This window comes from Panulirus ornatus, chromosome 29, assembly GCF_036320965.1.
Source record: "Panulirus ornatus isolate Po-2019 chromosome 29, ASM3632096v1, whole genome shotgun sequence".
NCBI classification, from domain to species: Eukaryota; Metazoa; Arthropoda; class Malacostraca; order Decapoda; family Palinuridae; genus Panulirus; species Panulirus ornatus.
In genome coordinates, this window is record NC_092252.1 from 1,226,830 (window position 1) to 1,252,602 (window position 25,773).

Here is a 25,773-nt window from a genome sequence, read left to right on the forward strand (position 1 = left end):
AGGGATGTGGTATACAAGGGGCGACGTGCTGTTAGTGGGCTGAACCACATCATATGGAGTGGTTAGGGGAAACAACGAAATAGTCTGTGGAGCCTGGATGTGGATACCGGGTTTTAGTCTCAGTACATTATACCTAACAGCTAAAGAGAGATTGTCAGCAAACTGAGGCCTTTTACTTTGTTCTTGATGCTACCTGGCTAACGTGGGAAACGGCGAACACATATGGAAAAAACAGACGATTCAGGTTTGAAATCTTGTGAATACGGTCAAAGATTCATCGAGAAATACTCGTTATTCATGGAAGTCGACGATTAATATAATCTCCTGTGGAAAAGGAACGCTGCTAAATGGAGAGAATCCTCAGCTGATCCACTGAGGCTGTGTGCAGTGCGCCACGACAGGACCTTGTGAACCACAACGTATCTGGGTAATCCTTCATGCTGTCAGCAGTCAGAGATTTACAATAACACATGTGAGGTAATCTTCCATAATGCAAGGACTCAGGAGGTTTAGCTGTTACCGACTTAATTGTCTGATATTGAATAACTAGTGACTTAACTGTCAGTTACTTAACTGATAGTGACTTAAAAAAGCTGTTTGATACTTAGATACCAATGATTTAATCACTTAGCTCTCTGAGCACTACCTTTCTAAGTACACTCTCGAACTAGAAAGATGAATGATCTATTTATGGCAAGTGTCTAGACATTTAGTTTGGTTTACAAACATATCTGCTTCTCATTGTAAACACAGACAGAAAAGAAAACCCCGACACTGTATTAACACTTGTGTTGATCTCTGGAGCAGGACGGTACCACACTTGGTTTTGGTACGTCCTCAGACCTGTCCCTAAGGACTCAAGTCAGAGATCACGCCATCATACCTTACGATCTTACCCTCGTGCTCGAGGGTCGCTACTTCGTGCTCAAAGGTCGTACCATCGTATTCCATATTTCGTCCATCCCGTACCATTATGTACACATGTCTCATGCACCAAATATCTATCTCCCCGAGAGACAAACTATATACCTCGAACTATGTCTGACAAATCTATCTAATCGTCTCAGAACAACGTCACAAGATGAACCCACGAGATGTGTGCCCCAGGGCGAGACGTGGGCACCACTGCCATTTGCGTCGTGAAACTTACCCATTAGAATCTTGACACACACACACACACACACACACACACACACACACACACACACACACACACACACACACACACACACACACACACCCCTAAGGTCCATCATAACACCTGGCACTCATCATGTATGCCTAACGACATGAAAATGTAGCGACATGTGAAATTCCAGTATGGATGTGTCCGTATCTACACGTGAACGTATCAAAATATGAGAGAACAGTATACATGTGAACGCATCTTCGCGTGAACGTATGCATCTGTAAATGAAAGTAGGTGTTGAAATGCGTAAGTGCATGTGCGTGAACGTTGCGTGCACTCATGACACAAGTTGTATGTTAGTGTGCACCCTTGTGTCAGTTCATTACAGATGTGTGCGTATTCACACACGTGTGAGTATGAGTAAGCGCGAAAAAACGTGTGAGCACGTGTCACAGTGCACGCATGTACAGCACGTGTCAGTGCACACATATGTGGGCAAGTGTTATAGTTCACGCACGTGTGAGCGAAGTGGGCGACTATGTCCGTGTCTTCGTTCCTGATGTGCGTCACCAACTGACTCTCATCCTCCAAGCACCTCTCCCCCCCCCCCCCTCTCTCTCTCTCTCTCTCTCTCTCTCTCTCTCTCTCTCTCTCTCTCTCTCTCTCTCTCTCTTATATCCCCTACCTTACAAATCCCTCTCATCTCCCTCTCCATATATGGTGTCACCACCACTCCCTTATATTTCCTCCCACACCAGGCAGCCCTTCACAACCTCCCCATCACCTCAGGATCCTTACCAACACTTCGGGGGCCTCCCCAATACCTCAGAAGCCTCACCAACATTTCAGTAGCCTGAACAACATCCCAGGATCCTTGCCAACAGTTCAGCAACCTCTCCAACACTTCAATAATCTCACTAACAGCTCAGGATCCTTACCAACACTTCGGGAGCCTTACCAACACCTCAGGAGCTTCACCATACCTCAGAAACTTCACGAACACCTTATGAGCCTGAACATCACCTAAGGAGCCTCACTAAGACCTCGACAGCCTCATCAACAACACACAACTGAGGCTGTTCTCCCTCTGCTCCTCCACCCACCCTCCAGTAACACAACCCTCACACAAGCCTTTGTCGTACACAAACCTCATCAACTTTACCAGATAACAAAAGACTCTCAGCAAGTTCTCGGCGTTGCTGAGCAAATTAATAGATACTGAATACGGATATGACAATGTCTGTATAAAGAATTATGAAATTGTGAAGACTTAAAACACGAAAGATGAATAAAGTATCAAAATACAGTGGAAAGTAAACTATCTTTTGTGTAAAGGATTATGACCATTAAGTTTACCTGAATAGCTAATCAATCAAACCTCATTAGGAAGGATTATACTGATAGCTCCAGAGCCAAGACTGACACACGATCTGCTATAATTGCTTAAGCTACGGCAACGAGTTGAGGCATACCGCCAAACCCTCTCTGTCTCTAGGCCCGGCCTTCTCCAGGCCAGTACGAAGTTCCCCAACTTTGAACATCTGTGGCTCGGGCAGATGATATTTCTCCGCTTTGGAATTCTATGATAGTCTCCCCACCCCTTCCCTACACTCTGATCCCCTTCACTCTGGGTCATTTTCTTCAAGCTTGAGCCTCTAAGAACTCTGTAGGAACGTAGCCATGACCTCATGATGGGATACCCAGACCCAAAAAGGGACTTCTTCCCTGCTCCCACCTTCTCTGTATCCCTAACGTAAACATTACTTCTGCGTAAGTCACATACCCAAGTGCTTTGCTGGGACGGCTCAGGAAACGGAGCCTTGCCCCTTGTCTGGTGGGTCAGTCAGCCACTTGTCGCACTTCAATAGGCGAGAGCCAGTCGTAGACATTTATTCTTTGGTCTTATTTCGACCACTGCTAACTCATCTTGCCGCTCTCATCACGAACTGTCCCTTAAAATTCCATCTATCATCAGTCAATAACAACCCACCCATCTCTTCCACTCCCCTGACATTACCCACCGCCCATCCCTTCAACTCCCGACATCATTCGCTCTGCTCAACGGGTGAGACATAGTGCAAAACAGCTCAAAGGCTGAGGGAATATCATGTTTATATTTGGAAGTTATGTTAGGACGGAGCTCCATTAGTTTTATTATGGTGTTGCAGTGTATGATGGCGTGGAGGCTTAGCTCAGTCTTCCCTCAACCAACAGTTTTACAGTTCACGACAAGAGTCTATTTCTAAGGCGTCCTCCAGCAGCACCCTGCCACCAGTCCTGCTACAAGGCTTGCCACCAGCACCTTCACTAGCCCTACCACTAGTGCTTCCACCAGTCCTACCACCAGTCCTGCTACCGCCCTTGCCACCAATCCCAAAACCAGCCCTTCCAGCAGTCCTACTACCAGCCCTTCCATCAGCATCCCCACTTGCCCACCCACCAGTCTGCCACCAGCCCTACCATCAATCCTGCTAATAGCCTTGCCACCAGTCCTGCTACCAGCCCTTCCACCAGCACCTCCATCAGCCCTGCCACCAGCCGTGCCACCGCCCTGCTTCCAGCACTGCTACCAGTACCCCTGCTAGTCCTGTCACCAGCTCTATCTGCCTTCATCATCCTTCGCGCTAGCCCACGTTAGAACCTCCAACGTCCTAGACCGAACTTATCTCACACTCTGACAACTGTGTACTCTGACACCTGTCAGAGTACACAATTCGAACACGTACACGTGAAGCATGATACACAAACAACAGCAAGCATGATCAAGCACACACACTCACACATGATGCGCGCGCCTGTAAACTTAGGTGCACATTCCTGCGCAAAGTGACGAGCATGCAGACACGTGAACACATGTACCCACAAGTGAACCCCGCAAGTGAGGACACAACACATACATACATACACACAAACACACACACCCACATACACACATACACACACATACACACACACTCACACTCACACACACACACACGCACACACGCACATAAACACACACACACACACACACACACACACACACACACACACACACATAAACACACACACAAACATGTATAAATAAACGCACAAAGGCGTACGCAAGCATATTCATTCTCAAGTACACACAGGTGCACATAGATATACACAGCACACGACCACTGACTCACTTGTTACGACCCACTGCCGTCACCCCCCCCCCCCCCATCCGACCCCCAGCCTGCCTTGTGTTATGACCACTGCCCTCAACACCCCCCCCCCCCCCCCACCAGCCTACTCTGAAAGCTATGTGTTTACTCAAGCACAAGCTGACATTGTTTATTGTTGTATGTGTTTTCGTTGTATTCTTTGCGACAACAGCCAACATGACACAGACAAAAGCTAACTGTAGTCACGGCTATCTCAAGTGTAAGGCAAGACAACAGACGTTAGAAGAAGGAATGCAAGATGGATCAAACTGAGGCCATCGGTTGTTTATCGACCCGACTTGAAAGATGGACAAGTTATGGAGGGAAGGAAAAAGACGGAAGCATATTTACACCTTCAGTTACGAGGAAAATACTGGATGTCACAACTGTCAATCCTCGTGTGAGTGGTCTTCACAAAGAAGGTATAACTAGCAGCAGCTACAACTGCAGGTCTACCTCACTTGGATCTGGGACAAACACTGGCAGCTTACCAAACTGTGAACATAATGATACTGGTAGAACAAAGAGAGAGAAGCAACACTGGAGCGGGCGAAAAGGAATAGTTGAAGAGAGGTTATAGCAGGTAAGTTAGCAAGATAGAAGGCTTTTGATTCTACCTTGGCTAAGTGAGAAGTGGAAGAACAACCACTACAAAATGTAAGCAGTACTTAATATTAAGGCCACGTGGGGTACCATAGAAGTGGGATAGCTGCTCTAAAGAAAAATCATTGCAGTAGCTACTCAACACCTCACCTCACCTCACCTTGTGCGGGAAACATCTTGCCGTGTTCAGTACATGGGGCACCCAGGGTAGAATGGTGGATAGGGTTAGGTCATGGCTAACATATTTATGCTTTTGCAGGATTAAATTATAGCTTTGACATCCGTCAGGTGGAAACAAGTAAAATCTAGAATGGTATTTATATATAAATTGTTTTTTTTTTATTTCTAGCCTTCTATCACAGTAAATTCATTAACACGTCAGTTACTAATAATAATAATAATAATAATAATAATAATAATAATAATAATAATGATAATAACAATAATGATGATAATAATAATGATAATAATAATATGATTATTATCATTATTACTGTCATTATCATTATCATAATCAATATTATTATTATTATTATAATTATTGTTATTATTATTATTATTACTATCATTATTATTATCATTATTATTACTATTATCATTATTATCATTATCATTATTATTATTATTATTATTATTATTATTATTATTATTATTATTTCTTTCTTTCTTTTAAACTATCCGCCATTTCCCACATTAGCGAGGTAGCGTTAAGAACAGAGGACTGGGCCTTTGTGGAATATCCTCACCTGGCAACCCTCTGTTCCTTCTTTTGGAAAAAAAAAAAAAAAAAAAACGAGAGGGGAGGATTTCCAGCCTCCTGCTCCCTCCCCTTTTAGTCGCCTTCTCCGACACGCAGGGAATACGTGGGAAGTATTCTTCATCCCCTATCCCCAGGGATTATTATTATTATTATTATTATTATTATTATTATTATTATTATTATTATTATTATATTATTATTATTACTATTTTCATTATCATTATTACTAATTTTATTATTATTATTATTATTATTATTATCATTATCATTATTATCATTATTATTACTATTATTATTATTATCATTATCATCATTATTATTTGATATTCATACTACCACCATTATAGCTTTAACAGTACGTCATATAAACCAAACTAGACATCGCCCACCATTGTCCTACATGTCCTCCCCTTCCCTCCCTCCTTGCAAACTCCTGAAGCTTGCTTGCCAGCCCTCCAAGTATAGCAAGCATCATTCTTGGCTCAATACCATACTGATTACCCTTCTCGCTTTCAGTCTCCTACGTGAGGGTTACGTCCTGGGCACAGGACTGGGTGGGGATGGAGTAAAAGAATGGGTTAGATATGACGGAGTTATGTTACTTGTAAGGGTTGGGTGTGTGAATGGAAGTGCTGGGAAAATGGACTTACCAAGTGCAATGCTGGAAACAGACAGAGAAAAAGAGAGATGACCGAAGTGTACAACTATGTGTTGGTACAGGTGTTCCACAATTTCTTCAACCATCCATAGTGCCCTTTACCGGCCTATCTTAACTTTGTTCTCACTCCCTTCTCGAAGCTTCCCCAAGTCCTGTCTTTCATATTTCCTTCTTCTTCCTCTCAACCCTCTATTAAAGCTCGTTCAATGCCTCTCTCCATCTCTCCATTCCCCCCTTCCCCCACTCTCTCTCTCTCTCTCTCTCTCTCTCTCTCTCTCTCTCTCTCTCTCTCTCTCTCTCTCTCTCTCTCACATAGGTGACAGACAGCCAACAACAGGGAAGTGTATTACTTATACTACGCACCTGAGCAACGAGAGAGTTTGTTTAGGCTGAGTGGTGAACAAGCACTTCAGTGGCTGTCAAGTGTCATTTCTTTGTCCCAGGTGGCTACCTTATCTTTCGGACTAACCCACGCGTGGGCAGCTGGCTTTTGGTCCACAGCTATACAATCTCTTCACACACAGCACATAACACGTACTTCACATGACTCGTCCTTCAAGACATTGTTCTGTGTTCAGCTTTACGCGCTAGCACCGCCTTTTGGTAAAAATCTCGTTGTAAGTACTCGTGAGTAGGTAAATACTTTCTCCATTTTTACCTCAGAAACCTTCCACACCAGCTGCACGACCAAACAAGCAGGATTTGAGGAGTAACTATACAATTCCCAGAACCACACAGTAACTGTCGCACCCTCATTGATTACACCGTCGTTTCGATTCCATGATAAGACTTTGGCCTTTCTTGTATTGTAATGATATCTTCCTAACATCATATATACTAAACTTATATTCTAAATGATTTCACTCTTCCAATAAAACAATAAAGTCTCTGAATTACTGCATGTTTAGAGTTTTGATTCCAAAAAAATTACAGAAGTCATCGCGCAAAAAGTACTTCTACAGATCCGGAAATAAAAGGATTCAGCTTCACTAAACTTCCTACATCAAATCTTATGGATAACAAACTTCTCCATAACATCGATTTTTTTTAAGTGAAAAATTTACGAGGAAACTTCAAGCTTTATAAAGGTATCAAACTCAACAAAATGTTAAATTTCTGTAAAATAATCCAACTTCATTAAAACATTCAAATTCGCCATATATCATGCATCATAAACCTGAATTGCAAAAAATTCAAACTTCCATTAGGAGTTTAAAGTTTGTAAATCAGTGTTGTTGATAGCGGGGTGACGGAGATGTAAATACTTATGAAATATATTTCTGAAAAATAATAGTGAAGCATACTTCTAAATGATACTTTAAACTTTGAAAACACTCGCAAAAATACATTTAAACAATGTTGATACAAACTACTTAAGACAAATATTTGAAGAAAATACTAATGAAAAATGAAACACAAGGAAGAAGATATGAGTTTTCCTCCGACATTGTTGGTCGAGCCTGAGTCTACAACAAAGGAGTTCGACCGCCTTTTGTTCTCTCTACTTACATACAAAACCTGTTACAAAAATAATCATTACAATGGAAGTATTACATCTTTTTCTATATAATTATCCACCTATGTAGCTTTTATTACAGAATTACTATCTTATCTTTGCAAGAAATAAAGTTACTGCAGGAAGCTGGTCAGCTCTGAATATCAGAATAAAATCTAAATCGTTAAATAAAATTTCCAGCAGAAAATGACAGTTCTGAGGAATTTCACCTCTACTCACCTCACCTTATTGTTCATGAAAGATCATGTCAGCAATATCACATGACAGTAGACAAGCTTATGTTACCACGGTTATGTTTCTTGAATAGACGATAAAATATTAAAGATTTATTCTATTTCTTGTACAGACGATCGTTAACTAGGAAACTTCTTAGGAAGAAATGAATATAATGCCTTGTATATCATGTGTCAGAACACCCAGTTACAGTCATAAGATACCATAGTTACAACTGTATTTCTAGGTTGATCAGTATCTACATATGAATAAGAATTAAACAACAGTACAAGCAACCAGTCAACACCGTCTGCTCTCCAGCAATCTCTCGCCTTCCTGCGGTAATTGCTTAATGGTCGTGATAGTTCTGGACATCATATATATATATATATATATATATATATATATATATATATATATATATATATATATATATATATATATATATATATATGTTTACATTTTCATTTATGACTTAGTTTCACTGTTTTCCTACCTAGTTGTGTGTCGTACTTCCCGAGGTCTCACCTAGTGATGTGCGTGTGCGTGTGCGCGTGTGTGCAAACACGGACTCTTCTGACCTGCAGCCTTGCTGTATCACCTCATACCCACCCATCCACCACAACCACATACACCCACTTCCACCCAGCCACCTACTACAGTCAACTATCCACCGCCACCCGTACACTCTACACTAGTCACCGTCACCCCTCCCACCTACCTCATAATTACCCATCGACATACATCCACTTATCTACCAGTCACCTCCGGCAGAGTTTCTCTCTCTCTCTCTCTCTCTCTCTCACACACACACACACACACCCACACGCGCGCGCGCGCGATATATATACATACACTCTACCAAGCACGAATGATTCTGGCGTTCCCCAGAAGCCACAGTTCCAGCATGACAGAGGAACATTTCGTGACGGGGAATTAAAATCTCGGTATCAAAAAGCAGCAGCATTTCGTGAGTATTTCGCGGACATTGATCCACCTACCGCTGGTTGTTCAGGTCATTTCATCACCCAACAACATATCGCATACCAAGTTCGAACCTCAACGTAACTCGAAGCCTTTAGCCTAAACCGTGACTCATCATGAGTCGTGGGTTTGTCTCTTACATTTCAAATCACGAGAGGCACAGAGCCTGAGGCATAGTCCTTGGCGTCAGAGCTCGGTGCTTTCCGCTCATCACATGCAAACACGAACACCTACAAGCACACCACCATCACCCACTGACGGTGCTTGCCTGACGTCATGCTGACGTTATCATGATGTCTCCACGTCAGCTGACCTCCCCTCCCCACCCCTCCCCCTCTCTCCCCTCCCACTAGATGCCTCTGGCTGTTGCCAGGTCAGCAGGCAACCCTAGCTGGCCAAAGCTTCCCATAGCTACCAGGTCAACGGGAAACCCTTCTAGCCAGGTTAGTAATGACAAATTCATGGACTTGGCAACACTAAGAGCATGTTGTATGTGGACTTACAGGAGGAGAAAAATATGAATGAATACACTTAAGTGAACTGGAGCGATGTGGTATACCGGGGTTGACGTGCTGTCAGTGGATTGAATCAGGGCGTGGGGGGCGTCTGGGGTAAACCATGGAAAGCTGTGTAGGTATGTATATTTGCGTGTGTGGACATATGTATATACATGTGTATGGGGGGGGGTGGGCCATTTCTTTCGTCTGTTTCCTTGCGCTACCTCGCAAACGCGGGAGACAGCGACAAAGTATAATAAAAAATAAAAATAAAATATATATGTATATATATATATATATATATATATATATATATATATATATATATATATATATATATATATATGTATATTTGTGTGTGTGTGTGTGTGTGTGTGTGTGTGTGTGTGTGCGTATTTACACACCTATAAGTGAGTGTGTAAGGTTATAGGTATGTATAAACCTTCACATATTACTGTAGGTATAATGAGCAAGCTCAAACTTCCGGACATGGGGGCAGGTGTTCCGGATAATGACACCGACATGGGTGTAGGTGTTCCGAACGCAGATGCAGGTGTTCCGGGAAATGAAACAGACACATCATGTGCAGGTGTTCGGGTAATGACACTTCGTAACGATCAGGTGGGAGGAGGGGGTGGGTGATTAACATGCCAGAGAACACCTTGAACTTCCCCCCCCCCCCCCCACTACAATTATGGCCTCATTAATAAGCATTAACTCGTTCAGTGCTGTAAATCACCTTATGACTAAGATATACATGAAAGGTATTTTCCTCCCAACTATTTCCTAAGGATGACATTCTAAAGAGAATAATGTACATAGATTATTCTCCTCCATCCTCCTGTGGACGTCCCAGTAGTTCCTACACCATCCGCTTGTCCACATCCACCTGGTCACCACAGCCTCCACACTGCTGCTGTGCACCATCTGAGATGTTACCCGAGTATTATATCACCAGTGCGACCTTCCTATTTCCTAGTTTGACTTACCTATCCCCACCTTGTATACACACTGTGTGTCCGTGTGTATGTGTGTAATGTATATTGTAATTTAATGTACTGTGTGTGTGTGTGTGTGTGTGTGTGTGTGTGTGTGTGTGTTATTATTTATTTGCGATACTTATTTTTGCTGTACGTAGGACCCCATTAGAGTGTGCGAGTGTGTGTGAATCCCCTCACTCCCCAGAGGCCAGCCACACGTGAACAATGATTCCACACTCCATCCTGAGTCAATCCTTACCCCAACCATCCCTTCCACTCTTCCCTCCACCCCCCATCCTCCCCTCCGTTCCACCCAACACCTCCTGTCTGCTCACTGTCCCAACCAACCACTCCCTACACTCTCCCCTCCATCCCACCCAGCCACTCTACTCTCTCCTCCATCCCAACCATTCCTTCATTCTCCCCTTCATCCCAACCATCCCCTACACTCTCCCCTAAAACCCAGCTACCCTCCCACTCTCCCCTCCATTCAAACTAGCCCCTACACTCTCCCCTTCATTCTGACCACCCCCGCTATCCCCTCCATCCCCACAAACATCAGGCCTCCTACCCTCCCACAATTGCTCTCTACCTAACGTTTCTTTACCACTTTCTCCATCTGTCTCGTTGTGTCGTATCCAATCTGTCCAGAAGATACTTAAATCCTTCCTCCTGTACCTCCTTTCCTCTCTCTCCCTTCCCTTTCACTCAACCCTTCCTCTCCTCCCTACCCTTCCCTCACTAGGTGACTTAGTGTAACTCTAGGCTGACCCCATACTGAACCAGAACTTGAAATCAACGTCACCAGGAACTTGCCAACATTTCCCAGCACGTGCCACCATCTGCCAGCATCCGCAAACACCTACCATCATCTGCCAGCACCTTGGTCTGGGTGATTGCCAATTACCCCCATTAAAACTTTGCAAAACTTCAAATCCAAATCTTACAGGTTGTGAAAAATATAATCATATTGATCTCCAAACCATACGTTAACAATTCTGTTGTAGAAGAATACTTTGCCTTAGATGAAAGTTTTCAATTCTAATGTGGCAAATTACATTTCGTTCATTATAATTGTTAGCAGATTGAATGATTTACCAATTAAAGTGGCTGAAAACAGCGCCATAGAATCCTTATGAATATAGTTCACTAAATAAACTTCGCTTCAAGTCCACGACCGACATTATCCATTTCCGTCTCCTTAGTTGCATATCAAGTTCAAAGGTATTCTCCCTAAGTCATCTGTTTGTTTGCGTTTTAACTACACACTAATCTCTATGTTTTCTGATCTTTTCCAATATCACAAACAGCCTCGAAAGGAACTAGTTAGTGGACTATAGCTGTTTGTATTCGTTACACATTCAACCATCATCACAGCCAAGGACAATGAACCAGTCACAGCCCTGGTGACCAGGCCAGTCACAGCTTCGAACACCAGACTACTACAGACCTTTACCAAAAGATAACTGTCACCTTACATGTTAAAGTTAGAAGGTTCTAACAGAGTAATTGATTCTCTATAAAACCATCGGTGACTGAACATTATGTACTGATGAACATTATGTAGATTCTGTACTGATCATAAACTTGTAGATGGGAGATTATTTGTACCATACTTATTATACGGGTCAGCATCTTATGTATGTTGATATTCATGCTGTATTAAATTGCTGTTTACTATCTTTGTAATATACTCCTATTCTGATCAATATACTATGGACTATATGCTCATATGCTGATCAATATACTGCAGATTATACATATAAGTGCAATGGAGTTATCGTGTTTCATTTTCCTCGTGGTTATCAGCATTTATATATATATATATATATATATATATATATATATATATATATATATATATATATATATATATATATATGGACAAACTTTCCTGCCGTAGACCAACCGAAGAGTATATGTTAAGTGTGCCTCGTGTGGGAGGTACATCTTGGGCATTTGGAGTCCTTATATATGTTGAATCGACGTTTGTAATGATGGAGAGAGAGGTGTATGTCTGGTGTTGTGGGCTCAACCTAGGAACGAGTTAGAAGGGCGATTATCTCGTGCTGGTGGAGTCAGTATGCTGTGTCCTGCACATGTTTGGCAATATCGAATTTGTTGGAAGAGGGACCTGTTAGTCCAGGTTGCTGAAGTGTGAGGCAAGAATAAGCTTTTCATTTTTATATGGTGGTAAGGTATGAAGTGGTTTGGGTGGAAGCGGTGTAGCACATCTGCAAAGAAAATATGCGGGCCGTTGGTGCCACGGCTGGCAACACTACCGAGAATTTGGGGGAAGGGGAGGTGGGGGGGGGGGGTGTAGTGTCACGCCTGACAGTCATGGCTGGGTTGACTGTGGAGATTATTATCTAGTTTTTGCCAGGGAGGAGAATTATCCTCTTCTTGTATTCGGTCGGGGAGACTTTTTTCATCTGTTGCATATTTTCCTAAATATTCTTTTGTTTGGTACTAATTAGCGAACTTTACAGTCTGTATATTGACCTCGGGGCTGTGACTTAGTCCTGTGGTATGTGTGTGTGTGAGAGCAGAAAGGTTGCTAAAGATCGCTAGATTATCCGAAAGAGATACCAGCAGTATAGAAGGATGGGAAGGAGGTCCTATCGGCACTCAGGGAAGGGAAGGAGGTGCCAGCGGTACACGAACGAGGACGGGAAGGAATAAACCAAGAGCAGCCGGGGATGTGGTGGGAGGTCGAGGAAAGGATGACAATTTTTGACATCTTGCAAACAATGCGACGCATCTATGACATTCCTTAAACGAGACTAAGTTCTGACCAGTCGAGAAATAAATTCAACAATATTTACCCATAAGCCAGGATGAACTAATATCACCCAAGTCCCTCAGTGCAGTTCAGTAAAATGATGGGTGAGGCACCTGGCTGGCTAGGTAGGCGGTACATGTGTGCGTGGATGACCTCCTGGATGCACGTGCGAGATCTCGATTTTTCCAGATCTTACAATGGAATGGATCAAGACGGAGGTGAGGTAAACACTGTCCTGGCGGAGATAAGCTATGACTGTGGGAAAGGCGGACACAGTCTCCTCACATTGAGGCTTTAGGTTGCCATTTCTCTCTGTATCTCGCCTCTATCACGTATCCTGTAGAACTTGATATATCGTACAGAACTTATGTGTCGTGTATGGCTCACGTGCGATCGTCCTGAGCACTCCTCCAGTCGGGTCAGTGAAGCCAGCTCCTCGTGATGGATGCGATCACCGTCTGTCTCTACTGACTGGTGTGTGTGTGTGTGTGTGTGTGTGTGTACTCCTGGTAACTGGTACTTCCCTGATGCAGGTGACGATAAGTGGTAGCCTAGTAGCGCTAAAAGCGTACGGTTGTCTCCTGAACGTATTCATGATGTTTGGTTGTTTCTAACTGATGTTAACAATGTACTGTAAACTTACAATATGGTAATCCCCAGGTGTGGTAGTCCCCTGGCGTCGAAACTCCAAGGAGTGAAAGTTGACCGCTGATATGGTAGTCTCACCCATGTATGGTAGTCAACAAATGTGGTAGTCCCTAGCCGGATGTGGTTGTTAGTAGGTGTGGTGGGAAGGAGGGGCGGTGCAGGGCTGCCTGGTGTTTGGTATGCTGCAGTGGCCTGAACCTCTGCAACGCTGATGGAGGCTCCTCACGCACGACCCAGGGGGAGGAGAGAGGCCAGAGTACTGAGGGAGGTAATAATGCTAGAGGAAGAAGGAAGATCGAGGAGGTATGGGTGTGAAGTAAAGAGAGAAGAGAAGTAAGGGAGAGAAATACCAAGGGAGAGAGTACAAGGAAGACGGGATAGGGAGAGGAATAACAACAGTGAATAGAATATGGGAGAACAGATATATTATGATCGAGTGACATATCGCATAGAAGGAGAGTACAGAGAAGGAAGGGAGAGGAAGGAAGTAAAAGACGAGGGAAAGAGAAGGTAGGGGAAACGTGCAGGGGATGGGGGAGGAGGAAAGTCTAGAGGGAGGGGCTAGACGTTTGAGCATTGCAGATTTAGGGGAAACCCTGTTAGTCCATCATAATCCAGGACTATACCCCCGGCTTCGTCTCTTCTACATAAACCATTAAGAAAACCCAGGGAGTCTAGAACGGCGGTAAGGGCCACAGATGCATTGAAAGGAACCGTACTGAGCAGTACCATTAACTATGCGACAAACCTGAGAAACTTCCCCTGTCATATAAAGGACTATACACGTGGTACCTGGCAACTCCTCACGTGCTTGCGACTTTCACCGTCATCTTTATTCTCTTTCACTGCTGACCATCACTCTCTCCTGACCACACGTACACTACTTTCTGATAACAAAGCTCCTGCAGTACACTAGCCACAATATAAGGTAGTGGTCAGCATATAGAAATGAACTTCATGACCATAAACAGGCGACATGGCACCTTCCGCCGCAGCACGTGGTGTATCAGCTGTTTTGGGCCGCACCGGTACCGGCCTGGGCTCCGTGCCTCCACACCCGAAATTAGATTGTTCCACAATTCTTTCCTGGCGGCGATCACTGTGTCCTCTAGCGTAGGGGTGGGGAGTGGGGTGGAGGGGCAGCAGCAATGCTTTACTCTGCCAAACAGTTGTTTAGAATGCCGCACACCACACACACACACACACACACACACACTAAGTTATACCCCACTCGGGAATTATAGTGTAATGATTACAGTAATCTGACGATGTATGGTAGTACAGCTGGCACGGTGTCTGCTTACCCACAACAACACACTAGACAAACATTGACTGATACTGAAGAGCGGCAGGATAAGCCTTGCTCAGCCAGTAGTGTAGACGGACGTCTTACACCGGTTGGCGAACCAGGCTCCCCGTCACCTGATGACCGGCAGGCGTGGTAAAAAATCTGTGCAGGAAGGCACCTGTCCACCTCCACCACCACCACAGAAATGTTATAGCATCACCTGCTGAATCACAACCATAATAAAAGAACAGATAGGTTGAACACTTTCGCCCAAGACGCACCTGCATGAACGTGGTTGGCAAGGGCGTGTTGGGGTGGCTACGGGCGGCGGTGGCTGCACCCTGGGGCGGTAGAGTCTGGCTGGCCGAGTTGCTGGTGTTGGGAGCCATCATTCCTCGCAGAAAAAGAAGGAAAAACTGATTTATTCCGAGTGGCGGGAGAGAGAGAGACACACACTACACAAACTTCCACACCGTCACTGCGGGCCACCGCTTCCTGCCGACTGAGCTGCCAACCCGACGCTGCTGCTGCCCTCTGACACCCACCTCCACAACCTCCTCTTCCTCAGCCATACACATACATCCTCCCTCCTCCCACTCTATCTACATCAGCTGGCATCTGTTCACAAAGCGAACTTCTATATTTCATATTGCTTAATATGATGCGTAAGTAAAACTTGAGGATAATGGGAATAATGAGCACCTCGACTGTTGTCCAACAGTCAGATGTTTTGATCGTTAAACTAGGCCCTCAAGCCCTACTGCCGGTCGTTAGGATGCCATATGGGAGATGTTCGCGGCACGCTTGCCATCTAGTGTGTCCATGACTGCTTTTATCTGATACATTGTCCTCCCCACAGTGGGTCTTCCGTGGACAACCTTTCCTAAGTCTACTGTGTATGAAACTGTTGCAAGTTTGATTTGATTGTCGTATTTGTTACGGTAACCAAAGTCACTCAGGACGAGGCTAATCATCAGTTATATTTAGAAGTTTCTATTTATATCACTAGGCAAAATCATTGTTTGTAAGGGAGAAGATCTCAACGTGTATGTGGCGAGCTGGTCGACAGAATCAATACAGATTAGTAATCAAATGTAAATTCATCAGTCTTTATAGAGAGAGTAAAGAATGTTTGTATAGTGTGTAGCTGATTCTCATTAGATTCCTTTTCTTCCTGCTGCAGAGGTTTCTGAACCAGAACTATGGTGTTAACGCGCTTCAACATCAACTCGGGACACAAACCATTTGCATACACAACGTTATATACAATAATCTGAAAAAAATTTGAATCTTTATGTAGCAAAACAACTCCAAACTCACAAATGAATACAGAAATACTTTTCAAAAATTGATATCTAAGACAAAACATCAAACTTTATAACCAAGCCAAGTGGGAGGCAGGAGGGGAACTCCGGCTCAGGATCTTGAGTAATGCAGAGGAAGGAATAATTTTCCTGACAACAGACGACACACAGTGAAACCCTCGCAGTCTACTGACACTAGTCTGATGACACCAGTCAACTGTCTCTCTCAGTTAGCACCTCATTAAACTGTTAAGTTCTCCGAAATCCAAAATTCCATTCGAACGGGAACAGTATACATAAATATATTAGAGATTCCAAACAAGAAATTGATCTGACACGATTATGAGAGTTAACAAAAGTTACTATTCAGTCACTTAACTAACTTGTTTACTGTTATGATAAAATGTACAAAAGTTTAGAGAAACAGAGAAGCACATGACCGGTCAGTAAGTGATGACCAGCACAGACCACCTTCAGCAGGTACTACTACTTGGTGAAACACGAACATTGATCCTTTGAGCACGAGGGTACTGCCACTGGGTACTACGGTACGATGCGTTGGATTTCAACCTGACTCCTAAAGGGTCGTGAAGCCGTGCTCAAAGTGTCGTTCTGTTATGTTCAGGAGAATGAAGGAGATACATGCAGTCAGTGAACCTACTTACCTCCCTACACTAACAAGATCATAAAGAAATTATTTGAAAGTAACACCACCAGAGAAATAAAGTGATAATTCAGTAGAGATTATTGGTATTTTCGTGACAAAGCTGAGATTGCCGTTAAAAACAAGTTCCTTCAGTATACAAATTGGAACAAATTAGGTTGCTATGTTAGCAGCCAAGTCTGTGTAAACAGCAGTACTGTAATCAGTTCCCTAAAGTCTGCAGGTCCGTCATTAGTCCCCTAATGTCTGTGTGGCAGCAGTTTTCAAAGTAGATTATCATGGCAGATCAGGACACTCTCATTCGTTTAAAGTTTTAGAGAGAGATGGTAATATCATCTTTAGTACGAAGATGTTGGTTACATATCCTCTGTACAAGCATAACATTTCCAGGAAGATCTCTTATTGTTGACAGAAGATTAACAAGACCGATCTGCCAGTCAAGACTCCATGATGAATTCCGGGAGATGAGACTGAATACTTCCAATTATTTTTTCGAACTGAGATCTGGATGCGAAGGTTGACGTCAGTATGTGGCTTGAAGTCAATAACAAAAACATATCTATAACATTTTCTTTATGCGAGCATAACAAATCTCAGAACATTTTCATTATCAAGAACGTGAGATATTGTCAGGCATCACATCACTTTACGTCAATCTATAGAGATGACCCGACCTGTCGAAGCCCAGTGCTGGGGTAGGCAGGCTCTCCGCGAGGCCCATTGGTCTCCATGTCGACCGTATCACCAGGTGAGAGGCAGCCACATGCTAGGATGACGGACCTACTCGAGCAGCTACAACTATGAACAGTTTGCTTGACCAAAAACCTGTCATGTATGGAGGAGACGAGCTGTATATGGCGAGAGAACGTCGGAAACTTCTTATTCCATCCGACACTAAGTCACTTGGATCATACTCGACGAACTGATCCACCAGCGGGTTAAGTGGAACTGATCCACCAGCGGGTTAAGTGGAACTGATCCACCAGTGGGTTGAGTGGAACTGATCCACCAGTGGGTTGAGTGGAACTGATCCACCAGTGGGTTGAGTGGAACTTGTCCGTAGTTGTCAGAAAATAACTTTTGCTCTAGCCACTGAAGACGGGAGGGTCGGGGGAGGTCACTACCAGGCGAGGATGTTGTCCCCGGGGGAGGAGGCCCACCACAGGTAAGCACCGGTGGCAGTTTCTGTCTTACATTATCTGAACAAATATGAAAAGATAAACCTATTCAGCTTCTGCGTCATTTTGAACTCGTGATCTTTAAAGTCAGGTCAAAGGTCACTCTATCGTATCCAAAGGTCGCGCCTTCGAGCACAGTCATGGCACCATCGTTCCTACAGCCGTGTTTAGACACTGTACCATCCTGTGTGAGGACCATACCTTCGTGTACGGGTCGTACCGGCGTGCTGGAGACCATACCTTCGTGCACGGGTCGTACCGGCGTGCTGGAGACCATACCTTCGTGTACGGGTCGTACCGGCGTGCTGGAGACCATACCTTCGTGTACGGGTCGTACCGGCGTGCTGGAGACCATACCTTCGTGTACGGGTCGTACCGGCGTGCTGGAGACCGTACCTGGTGGTCATGGGTTGTGGCATCGTGCAGAAGCAACCAAGGACACTAGTACATCAGAGAATCTTGAAAGATTATCTTTAGTAAGGAACCAGTTGTGCAGCAGAACCTTCAAATGTTATTTCTTAAATTCGTCTCGTTTGCTTCAATCGTGTCATCGTGTGTGTTCCGATTCTCAAGTGTCTGGCCAACAGTGACCTGAGCCTTCCATGAGACGACGTACCATACGTGACACAGATGTGACCTTACATATCACTCAGTCCTCGCACGAGCCTGACTCACAACGCCAGAATTTCGTAAACGGTTTATTACGTCACGAAGAAAGTCTATTTATACTAGGACTCACAATGGCTGTACAGGAGGCAGGCGCCAACACCATGTACACCGTTTTCTATACGAATCGTAGAGGGCGGGGATTTTAATATAAACAAGATTAATTACTCGACTTGTATACTAAATTCGTATGGAAGAAATACAATCTATTACCAGTAACATAAATGGAAGGAATTCTGATGATCAATTTGGAGTAAAACATGATATTTAATAGAAAACTTATTTTGATGTATATCATGGGACTCATAGGAATATATATATATATATATATATATATATATATATATATATATATATATATATATATATATATATATATATATATATATATATATATATATATACCCGGACTCCGCCTGCTCGAGGTTGCACCGTAGTAGTCACATTTGGCAAGGCTGTATCACCGTCAGCTGACGACACAGGGTACAACCGTCTCCTCAAAGAACTTCTTACATCAAAGGCATCCATCGTGTCCCTGGGCAGCCACGTACCTGCTGGGGCCCCTGGAAAAACGGTCTTGGGTGACCACACCAGGACGCTTTACGAAGAAGTCCTAGGGTGATGTTATATATATATATATATATATATATATATATATATATATATATATATATATATATATATATATATATATATATATATATATATATATATATATATATGTTGGTTATTTCACGTGGTTTCTGCCGTCGTGGACCGGATGTCGTGTGGTGATGTGTCCTGACAGTCTGACTAACAGTGAAAAGATTAAGAATTGGCGACCAAATGGCCAACTGATGTCCAATTTCAGGTCCCTTTTCTCTCTCCCTTTCTGGAGGTTGATTGATCGTGGTTCAGGTATGGTTCCTGGGGTAGTTACTCCTCACCCCAGCACCTGCTGATGGTTCCTGGGGTAGTTACTCCTCACCCCAGCACCTGCTGATGGTTCCTGGGGTAGTTACTCCTCACCCCAGCACCTGCTGATGGTTCCTGGGGTAGTTACTCCTCACCCCAGCACCTCTTAGAGGCTTCTCTACTTTTTCTTCCGTTCTCTGTTCCTCTTCCTTCCCAACAGCACCTCTGAATTCAGTAATTTTTGGCTTCGTCGGCCAGTGCGCACTGGAGGATGTTATGGTCGCATCTCGCACTGGTACACACACACACACACCAGTGGTCATGCAAGACTGTACTGGTGGTGCTGTGAGGCAAGGCAAGTTATTGTTAAATTGTGAGGAGAAGCTGTTCACTAACGAATGTTTTCCTGCTGTGCAAAATAGCAAACGTACATTTGCTATTAAAGGGGTATGGGGTTGTGATACCTCGCCGACCATCACCAGGTTACGGTAACTGTTTACACTTCACTATGAGATGACACGTACTGTTATACCCAACATGAAGTATACAGCTCTTGTTAGATACCGAGAATGTGACCCGGAAGAAAGAGTCTGATAACTACAAAAAAAAAAAATTAATCTTAAAACTCTGTGATCCAGACGGAAGGTTTAACGTCCACGATCCAATATCGTCACAGAGGAAGGAGTTATATAACATATAAACAACACGGGAGAATTATTGATATATCTGTAACATAACTCAAATGAAACAAATATGACAACCATAACCCAAACGACTTAGCTATTAACAAAGATTTAACTACACACACACACACACACACACACACACACACACACACACACACACATACACCAAAGCAGATTACATCAACCAACAACTTCAAAGTTGATCTCGTACGTATATATATATATATATATATATATATATATATATATATATATATATATATATATATATATATATATATATTTATATTTCCCTGGGGATAGGGGAGAAAGAATACTTCCCACGTATTCCCTGCGTGTCGTAGAAGGCGACTAAAAGGGAAGGGAGCGGGGGGTTGGAAATCCTCCCCTCTCTTTTTTTTTTTTTTTTTTTCCAAAGGAAGGAACAGAGAAGGGGGCTGGATGAGGATGTTTCCTCAGAGGCCCAGTCCTCTGTTCTTAACGCTACCCCGCTGACGCGGGAAATGGCGAATAGTATGAAAGAAAGAAAGATGTATATATATATATATATATATATATATATATATATATATATATATATATATATATATATTCCTATGAGTCCACGGGGAAAATGAAACACGAAAAGTTCCCAAGTGCACTTTCGTGTAATAATCACATCATCAGGGGAGACACAAGAGAGAAATATAACAGTCAGTTGATATACATCGAAGAGATGAAGCTAGGACGCCATTTGGTAAACATATATATATATATATATATATATATATATATATATATATATATATATATATATATATATATATATATATATATATATATATATATATATATATATGAAACTTCAAGGATGGGCCTCAATTCCATTACGTAACCCTGAAGAAAATGTTAGATATCTACAACACAAACCTGATGAACGACCAGAGCGCCACCGTGACAAAATATTAACTCGCGTGAGAGTTGGCTTTGTGCTGCTAGCGAGTAGACACAGCTGAGTGAACACAAGTGCCGGGTTACCGGGGAGCAGTTCCGGGTTACGAAATGGCGACACAGCCCTTGGTTCTGAAGAATTTACCTGTGAACCTACAAAGGGTGAGAGAGAGAGAGAGAGAGAGAGAGAGAGAGAGAGAGAGAGAGAGAGAGAGAGAGAGAGAGAGAGAGAGTTAACCTTCCTCACCATAAAATGATTGTCATGATTCCTCCGTGAGGCTCACAGGGTAAAGCCCTGCTAGGCCCGCTGGGGCTTACACAATAGCAACGACACATCTCAGCAGGGGTTCGATCCCCCCTGACAGTGCGGTCCTGCGCTGGGGGACAACATTACTACCAACACATGGCCGCCCTGCTGGCCACGACCATCATGCACGTACGTGCAGGGAGATATATAGGTAGTATATGACGTCACGTTATGAAAATTAAACCAATATACAAAAACGGTCGAGTTTATAGGTAAGATTAGGTAGTTGACCCCGCCTGCTTACAGGCGACTTAATCAACCTCATCATCATTATATATACATCCCTGGGGACAGGAGAGACAGAATACTTCCCACGTATTCCCTGCGTGTCGTAGAAGGCGATGTAAAGGGGAGGGAGCGGGGGGCTGGATATCCTCCCCTCTCGTTTCTAATTTTCCAAAAGAAGGAACAGAGAAGAGGGCCAAGTGAGGATATTCTCTCTAAGGCTCAGTCTTCTGTTCTTAACGCTACCTCGCTAACGGAAGAAAAAGCGAATGTGCGAAAAAAAAAAAAAAAAAATATATATATATATATATATATATATATATATATATATATATATATATATATATATATATATATATATATATATATATATATATATATATACGCCTCACAGTCATATATTTTCTGGGAAAGATAACATTGTTTTGGTAGGAAATAACTGAGGGAAAATCGTGGTGGTGAGTGCTGGCAGCCTCACCCGGGCGCTCCAGTAATGCTCGCTATTCCTGACAGGATGTGAGTATGGCTGACTACTGTTCCAATAATATCTTTACCGACTTTCTGATATGTCTCCTCAAAAGACCTGAGTCAAAACTACATTTTTTCCTGCTTAACATAGAATTTTAAAGCGATTTAATTGCTTCTAATTATAATCCAATGATATCAATTTCCTATTCAAATAACTTCACTTTACTGGTTAATTAATTCAGCCAGGGATCATTGTTACCAACGCTGACCTCGGAGTTTATACTGCTCCGTGGAAGGGTAGACAATGCCTCATACGAAAGAAGAAAAAGTTTATAATAACGATGAGAAAAGATGAATGGAGAAGAGGGAAAGAAGAGGAAAAGGAAAAGAAGATTAATACAATCAATAATGAAATAAACTCAGGTAGAGGGCCAATGCATAGAAATAAAGAAAATTCGAAATGAAGATGATGAAGAGGAGGAATGAATAAATGAATAAGATACTATAAATGTAAAAACAACAAGGAACATAAGGAAACTTATCGACAATGGTGATTGTCACTATATGATCCGTTCATCTATCGCACAGGTGGTGACCCCAGGTGGTGGGTCCTGATCAACACAGGTCGTAGATCTAGGTCAGCAGAGGCATGGGTCAGGGTCAACACTGTCGTGGGTTTAGGTCATCGCAGATCCTGGATCCAAGACAGCACAGCCTAGTGGTATACTTGCTCTTGTCGGACAGTTGTGATCTTCCTCTTATTTTCGTTACTAAATCTCGAATTCTTAAGGTGAAATGTTGAAGGGCTGCTGTATACTAAGCGGCTGCCTTAAACTGAAGGGTTGCCCTATACTGAAGGGCTGCCCTACATTGAAAGGCTGCCTTATGGTGAAGGGCTGCCCTATACTGAAGGGCTGCCCTATCTTGAAATGCCGTCATATGCACACTGACACCCGACTTGAAGGAACTGCAATATGAAAGCTCCCACTGCCTCACCAGAAAAGGTTACCCTCTGAATACCTCCGGTAATCGGCCTCTGGGTGCTGCCTTGTGAATACCTCCCCTGACATCAACACCTCTGACACTAGTGGAAAAAAAAATCAGTTCCTCCAGGCTGGCTGTGGACGGGAGTGGGTATACCACCCACGTGAGTTCCACCAATGCCTCTCCAACAAGGCAGTTCATCATCACCATCGTAGGAACATCTTCTCTCTCCTTTAATGTCGGACCATCAAAGTCCTTCACTCATCATCCATTATACGTCGCAGTTGACGTCCGCCAGGCAAAAGGTCAGCCGACTATATATAGCCATAGATACTCCTGGCCTATGAATAACACGACACGTCCTGGTGTTACGGGGTCTTGCTCTGGCTCCTGCATGGTGGCTTGCTCTTTATCTGGAGTCATCACCGTAGTGACGGTTATATGGCAACATCCCTGGTCTGGGTGTGATTCTAAAAGACATTTTCTTGTAGAGGTGAGGCCTGTGCTGCGCGCGCTCCTGCACACTAGTAGTTGTTACGAGTAAACTGATTTCTACACAATTTGAGTTTAAACTGGCGTCATATATTCAAAACATTTGCTGTTATGATCGTCAGTTTGAATTTTTGCCTGAACTCTTATGTAGCAACTGGTTAATCTATGGCCCGAAATGGCTCCATCATGAACAAGGGTTAACTTATGGTCCTGAGGAGGGTGGGTCGCCGTCCTCAAGGGTTCAAGGCACGGTACACAGTGGCCTAAGTCATGGCCCTGGGGGCTGTCATGGCCCTGGGGGCTGTCATGGTGCTGGGGGTTACACAGATAACAAACGTCACCAGGAGGTGCCGGATCGATCCGTGGGGACCGGGCCACCATCACCCCTGGTGGGACGTGGGGACCGGGCTACCATCACCCCTGGTGGGACGTGGGGACCGGGCTACCATCACCCCTGGTGGGACGTGGGGACCGGGCTACCATCACCCCTGGTGGGACGTGGGGACCGGGCTACCATCACCCCTGGTGGGACGTGGGGACCGGGCCACCATCACCCCTGGTGGGACGTGGGGACCGGGCTACCATCACCCCTGGTGGGACGTGGGGACCGGGCCACCATCACCCCTGGTGGGACGTGGGGACCGGGCTACCATCACCCCTGGTGGGACGTGGGGACCGGGCCACCATCACCCCTGGTGGGACGTGGGGACCGGGCCACCATCACCCCTGGTGGGACGTGGGGACCGGGCTACCATCACCCCTGGTGGGACGTGGGGACCGGGCCACCATCACCCCTGGTGGGACGTGGGGACCGGGCCACCATCACCCCTGGTGGGACGTGGGGACCGGGCCACCATCACCCCTGGTGGGACGTGGGGACCGGGCTACCATCACCCCTGGTGGGACGTGGGGACCGGGCCACCATCACCCCTGGTGGGACGTGGGGACCGGGCCACCATCACCCCTGGTGGGACGTGGGGAACGGGCCACCATCACCCCTGGTGGGACGTGGGGACCGGGCTACCATCACCCCTGGTGGGACGTGGGGACCGGGCCACCATCACCGGCAGGACATAAACATGTCATTATTGGCGACTGTTTCCTGCGATCCTTTTGCCTCGTGTGCGTCTGGCGTATCTCACTCCCACTCCCAACACTCTTCTCCCTCCTCTCCCTTACTCACTCTCACTTCTTACACTCTCCTGTCTCCTCTCCTTAGCACACTCCCGCTTCTAACACTCTCCTGTAACCTTTCCCTTGCTTACCTTCCTAACTTACACTCACCTGCCTCTCTTCAAATCACCTGTTTTCCCTCTTCCTCTACCTCCCTCAAGTACTTGGACGATACCCTCTCACGTATTTCTCTCCCATCGTTCTTCGTCTCTCCTCCCTTGTCAAGCTCCCTTTGCCCCACTGTCCTCCTCCTTCCTTTTCCTATCATCCTCTCTTCCCCTTCTGTCCTTCCCATTTCTGCCTCCCCCCCCCCCCCCTTACTTTTAAACTCGACCTACAAGACAAGAGGTGAAGTTCGCTTAGTCTGACCCTTCCCTCCCTCTTAACATTCTCTCTTCCCGCAACTATCTCCCCTCATTCCTTTCATTCCGTTCCCTCCCTAGATCCTCTCCCCTTTCTCCCTTCCAATTCTCTCCTCACTTCCTCCCGCCCCCTTCCTCACTCCCTATCCAGTTCACTCCCTTTTCCTTCTGCAACTCCATTGCCTCCGTCCCCCAAACCAGTACCCCCTCCC

At 44.4% G+C, this 25,773-nt stretch overlaps 1 protein-coding gene across 3 annotated transcripts in view; it reads right to left on the minus strand.

Annotated features, from left to right (window-relative positions):
• Nucleotides 1-15,729, minus strand: part of LOC139757996 (terminal nucleotidyltransferase 5C) — a 268,910-nt gene extending 253,181 nt beyond the window's left edge. For all 3 annotated transcript variants that reach the window (XM_071678950.1, XM_071678948.1, XM_071678949.1), the window contains exon 1: nucleotides 15,510-15,729. In XM_071678950.1, the coding sequence (XP_071535051.1) occupies nucleotides 15,510-15,620 (111 nt within the window). In that variant the 5' untranslated portion in view covers nucleotides 15,621-15,729. The remainder of the gene's footprint in view (nucleotides 1-15,509) is intronic.
• Between the last annotated feature and the right edge of the window lie 10,044 nt (nucleotides 15,730-25,773).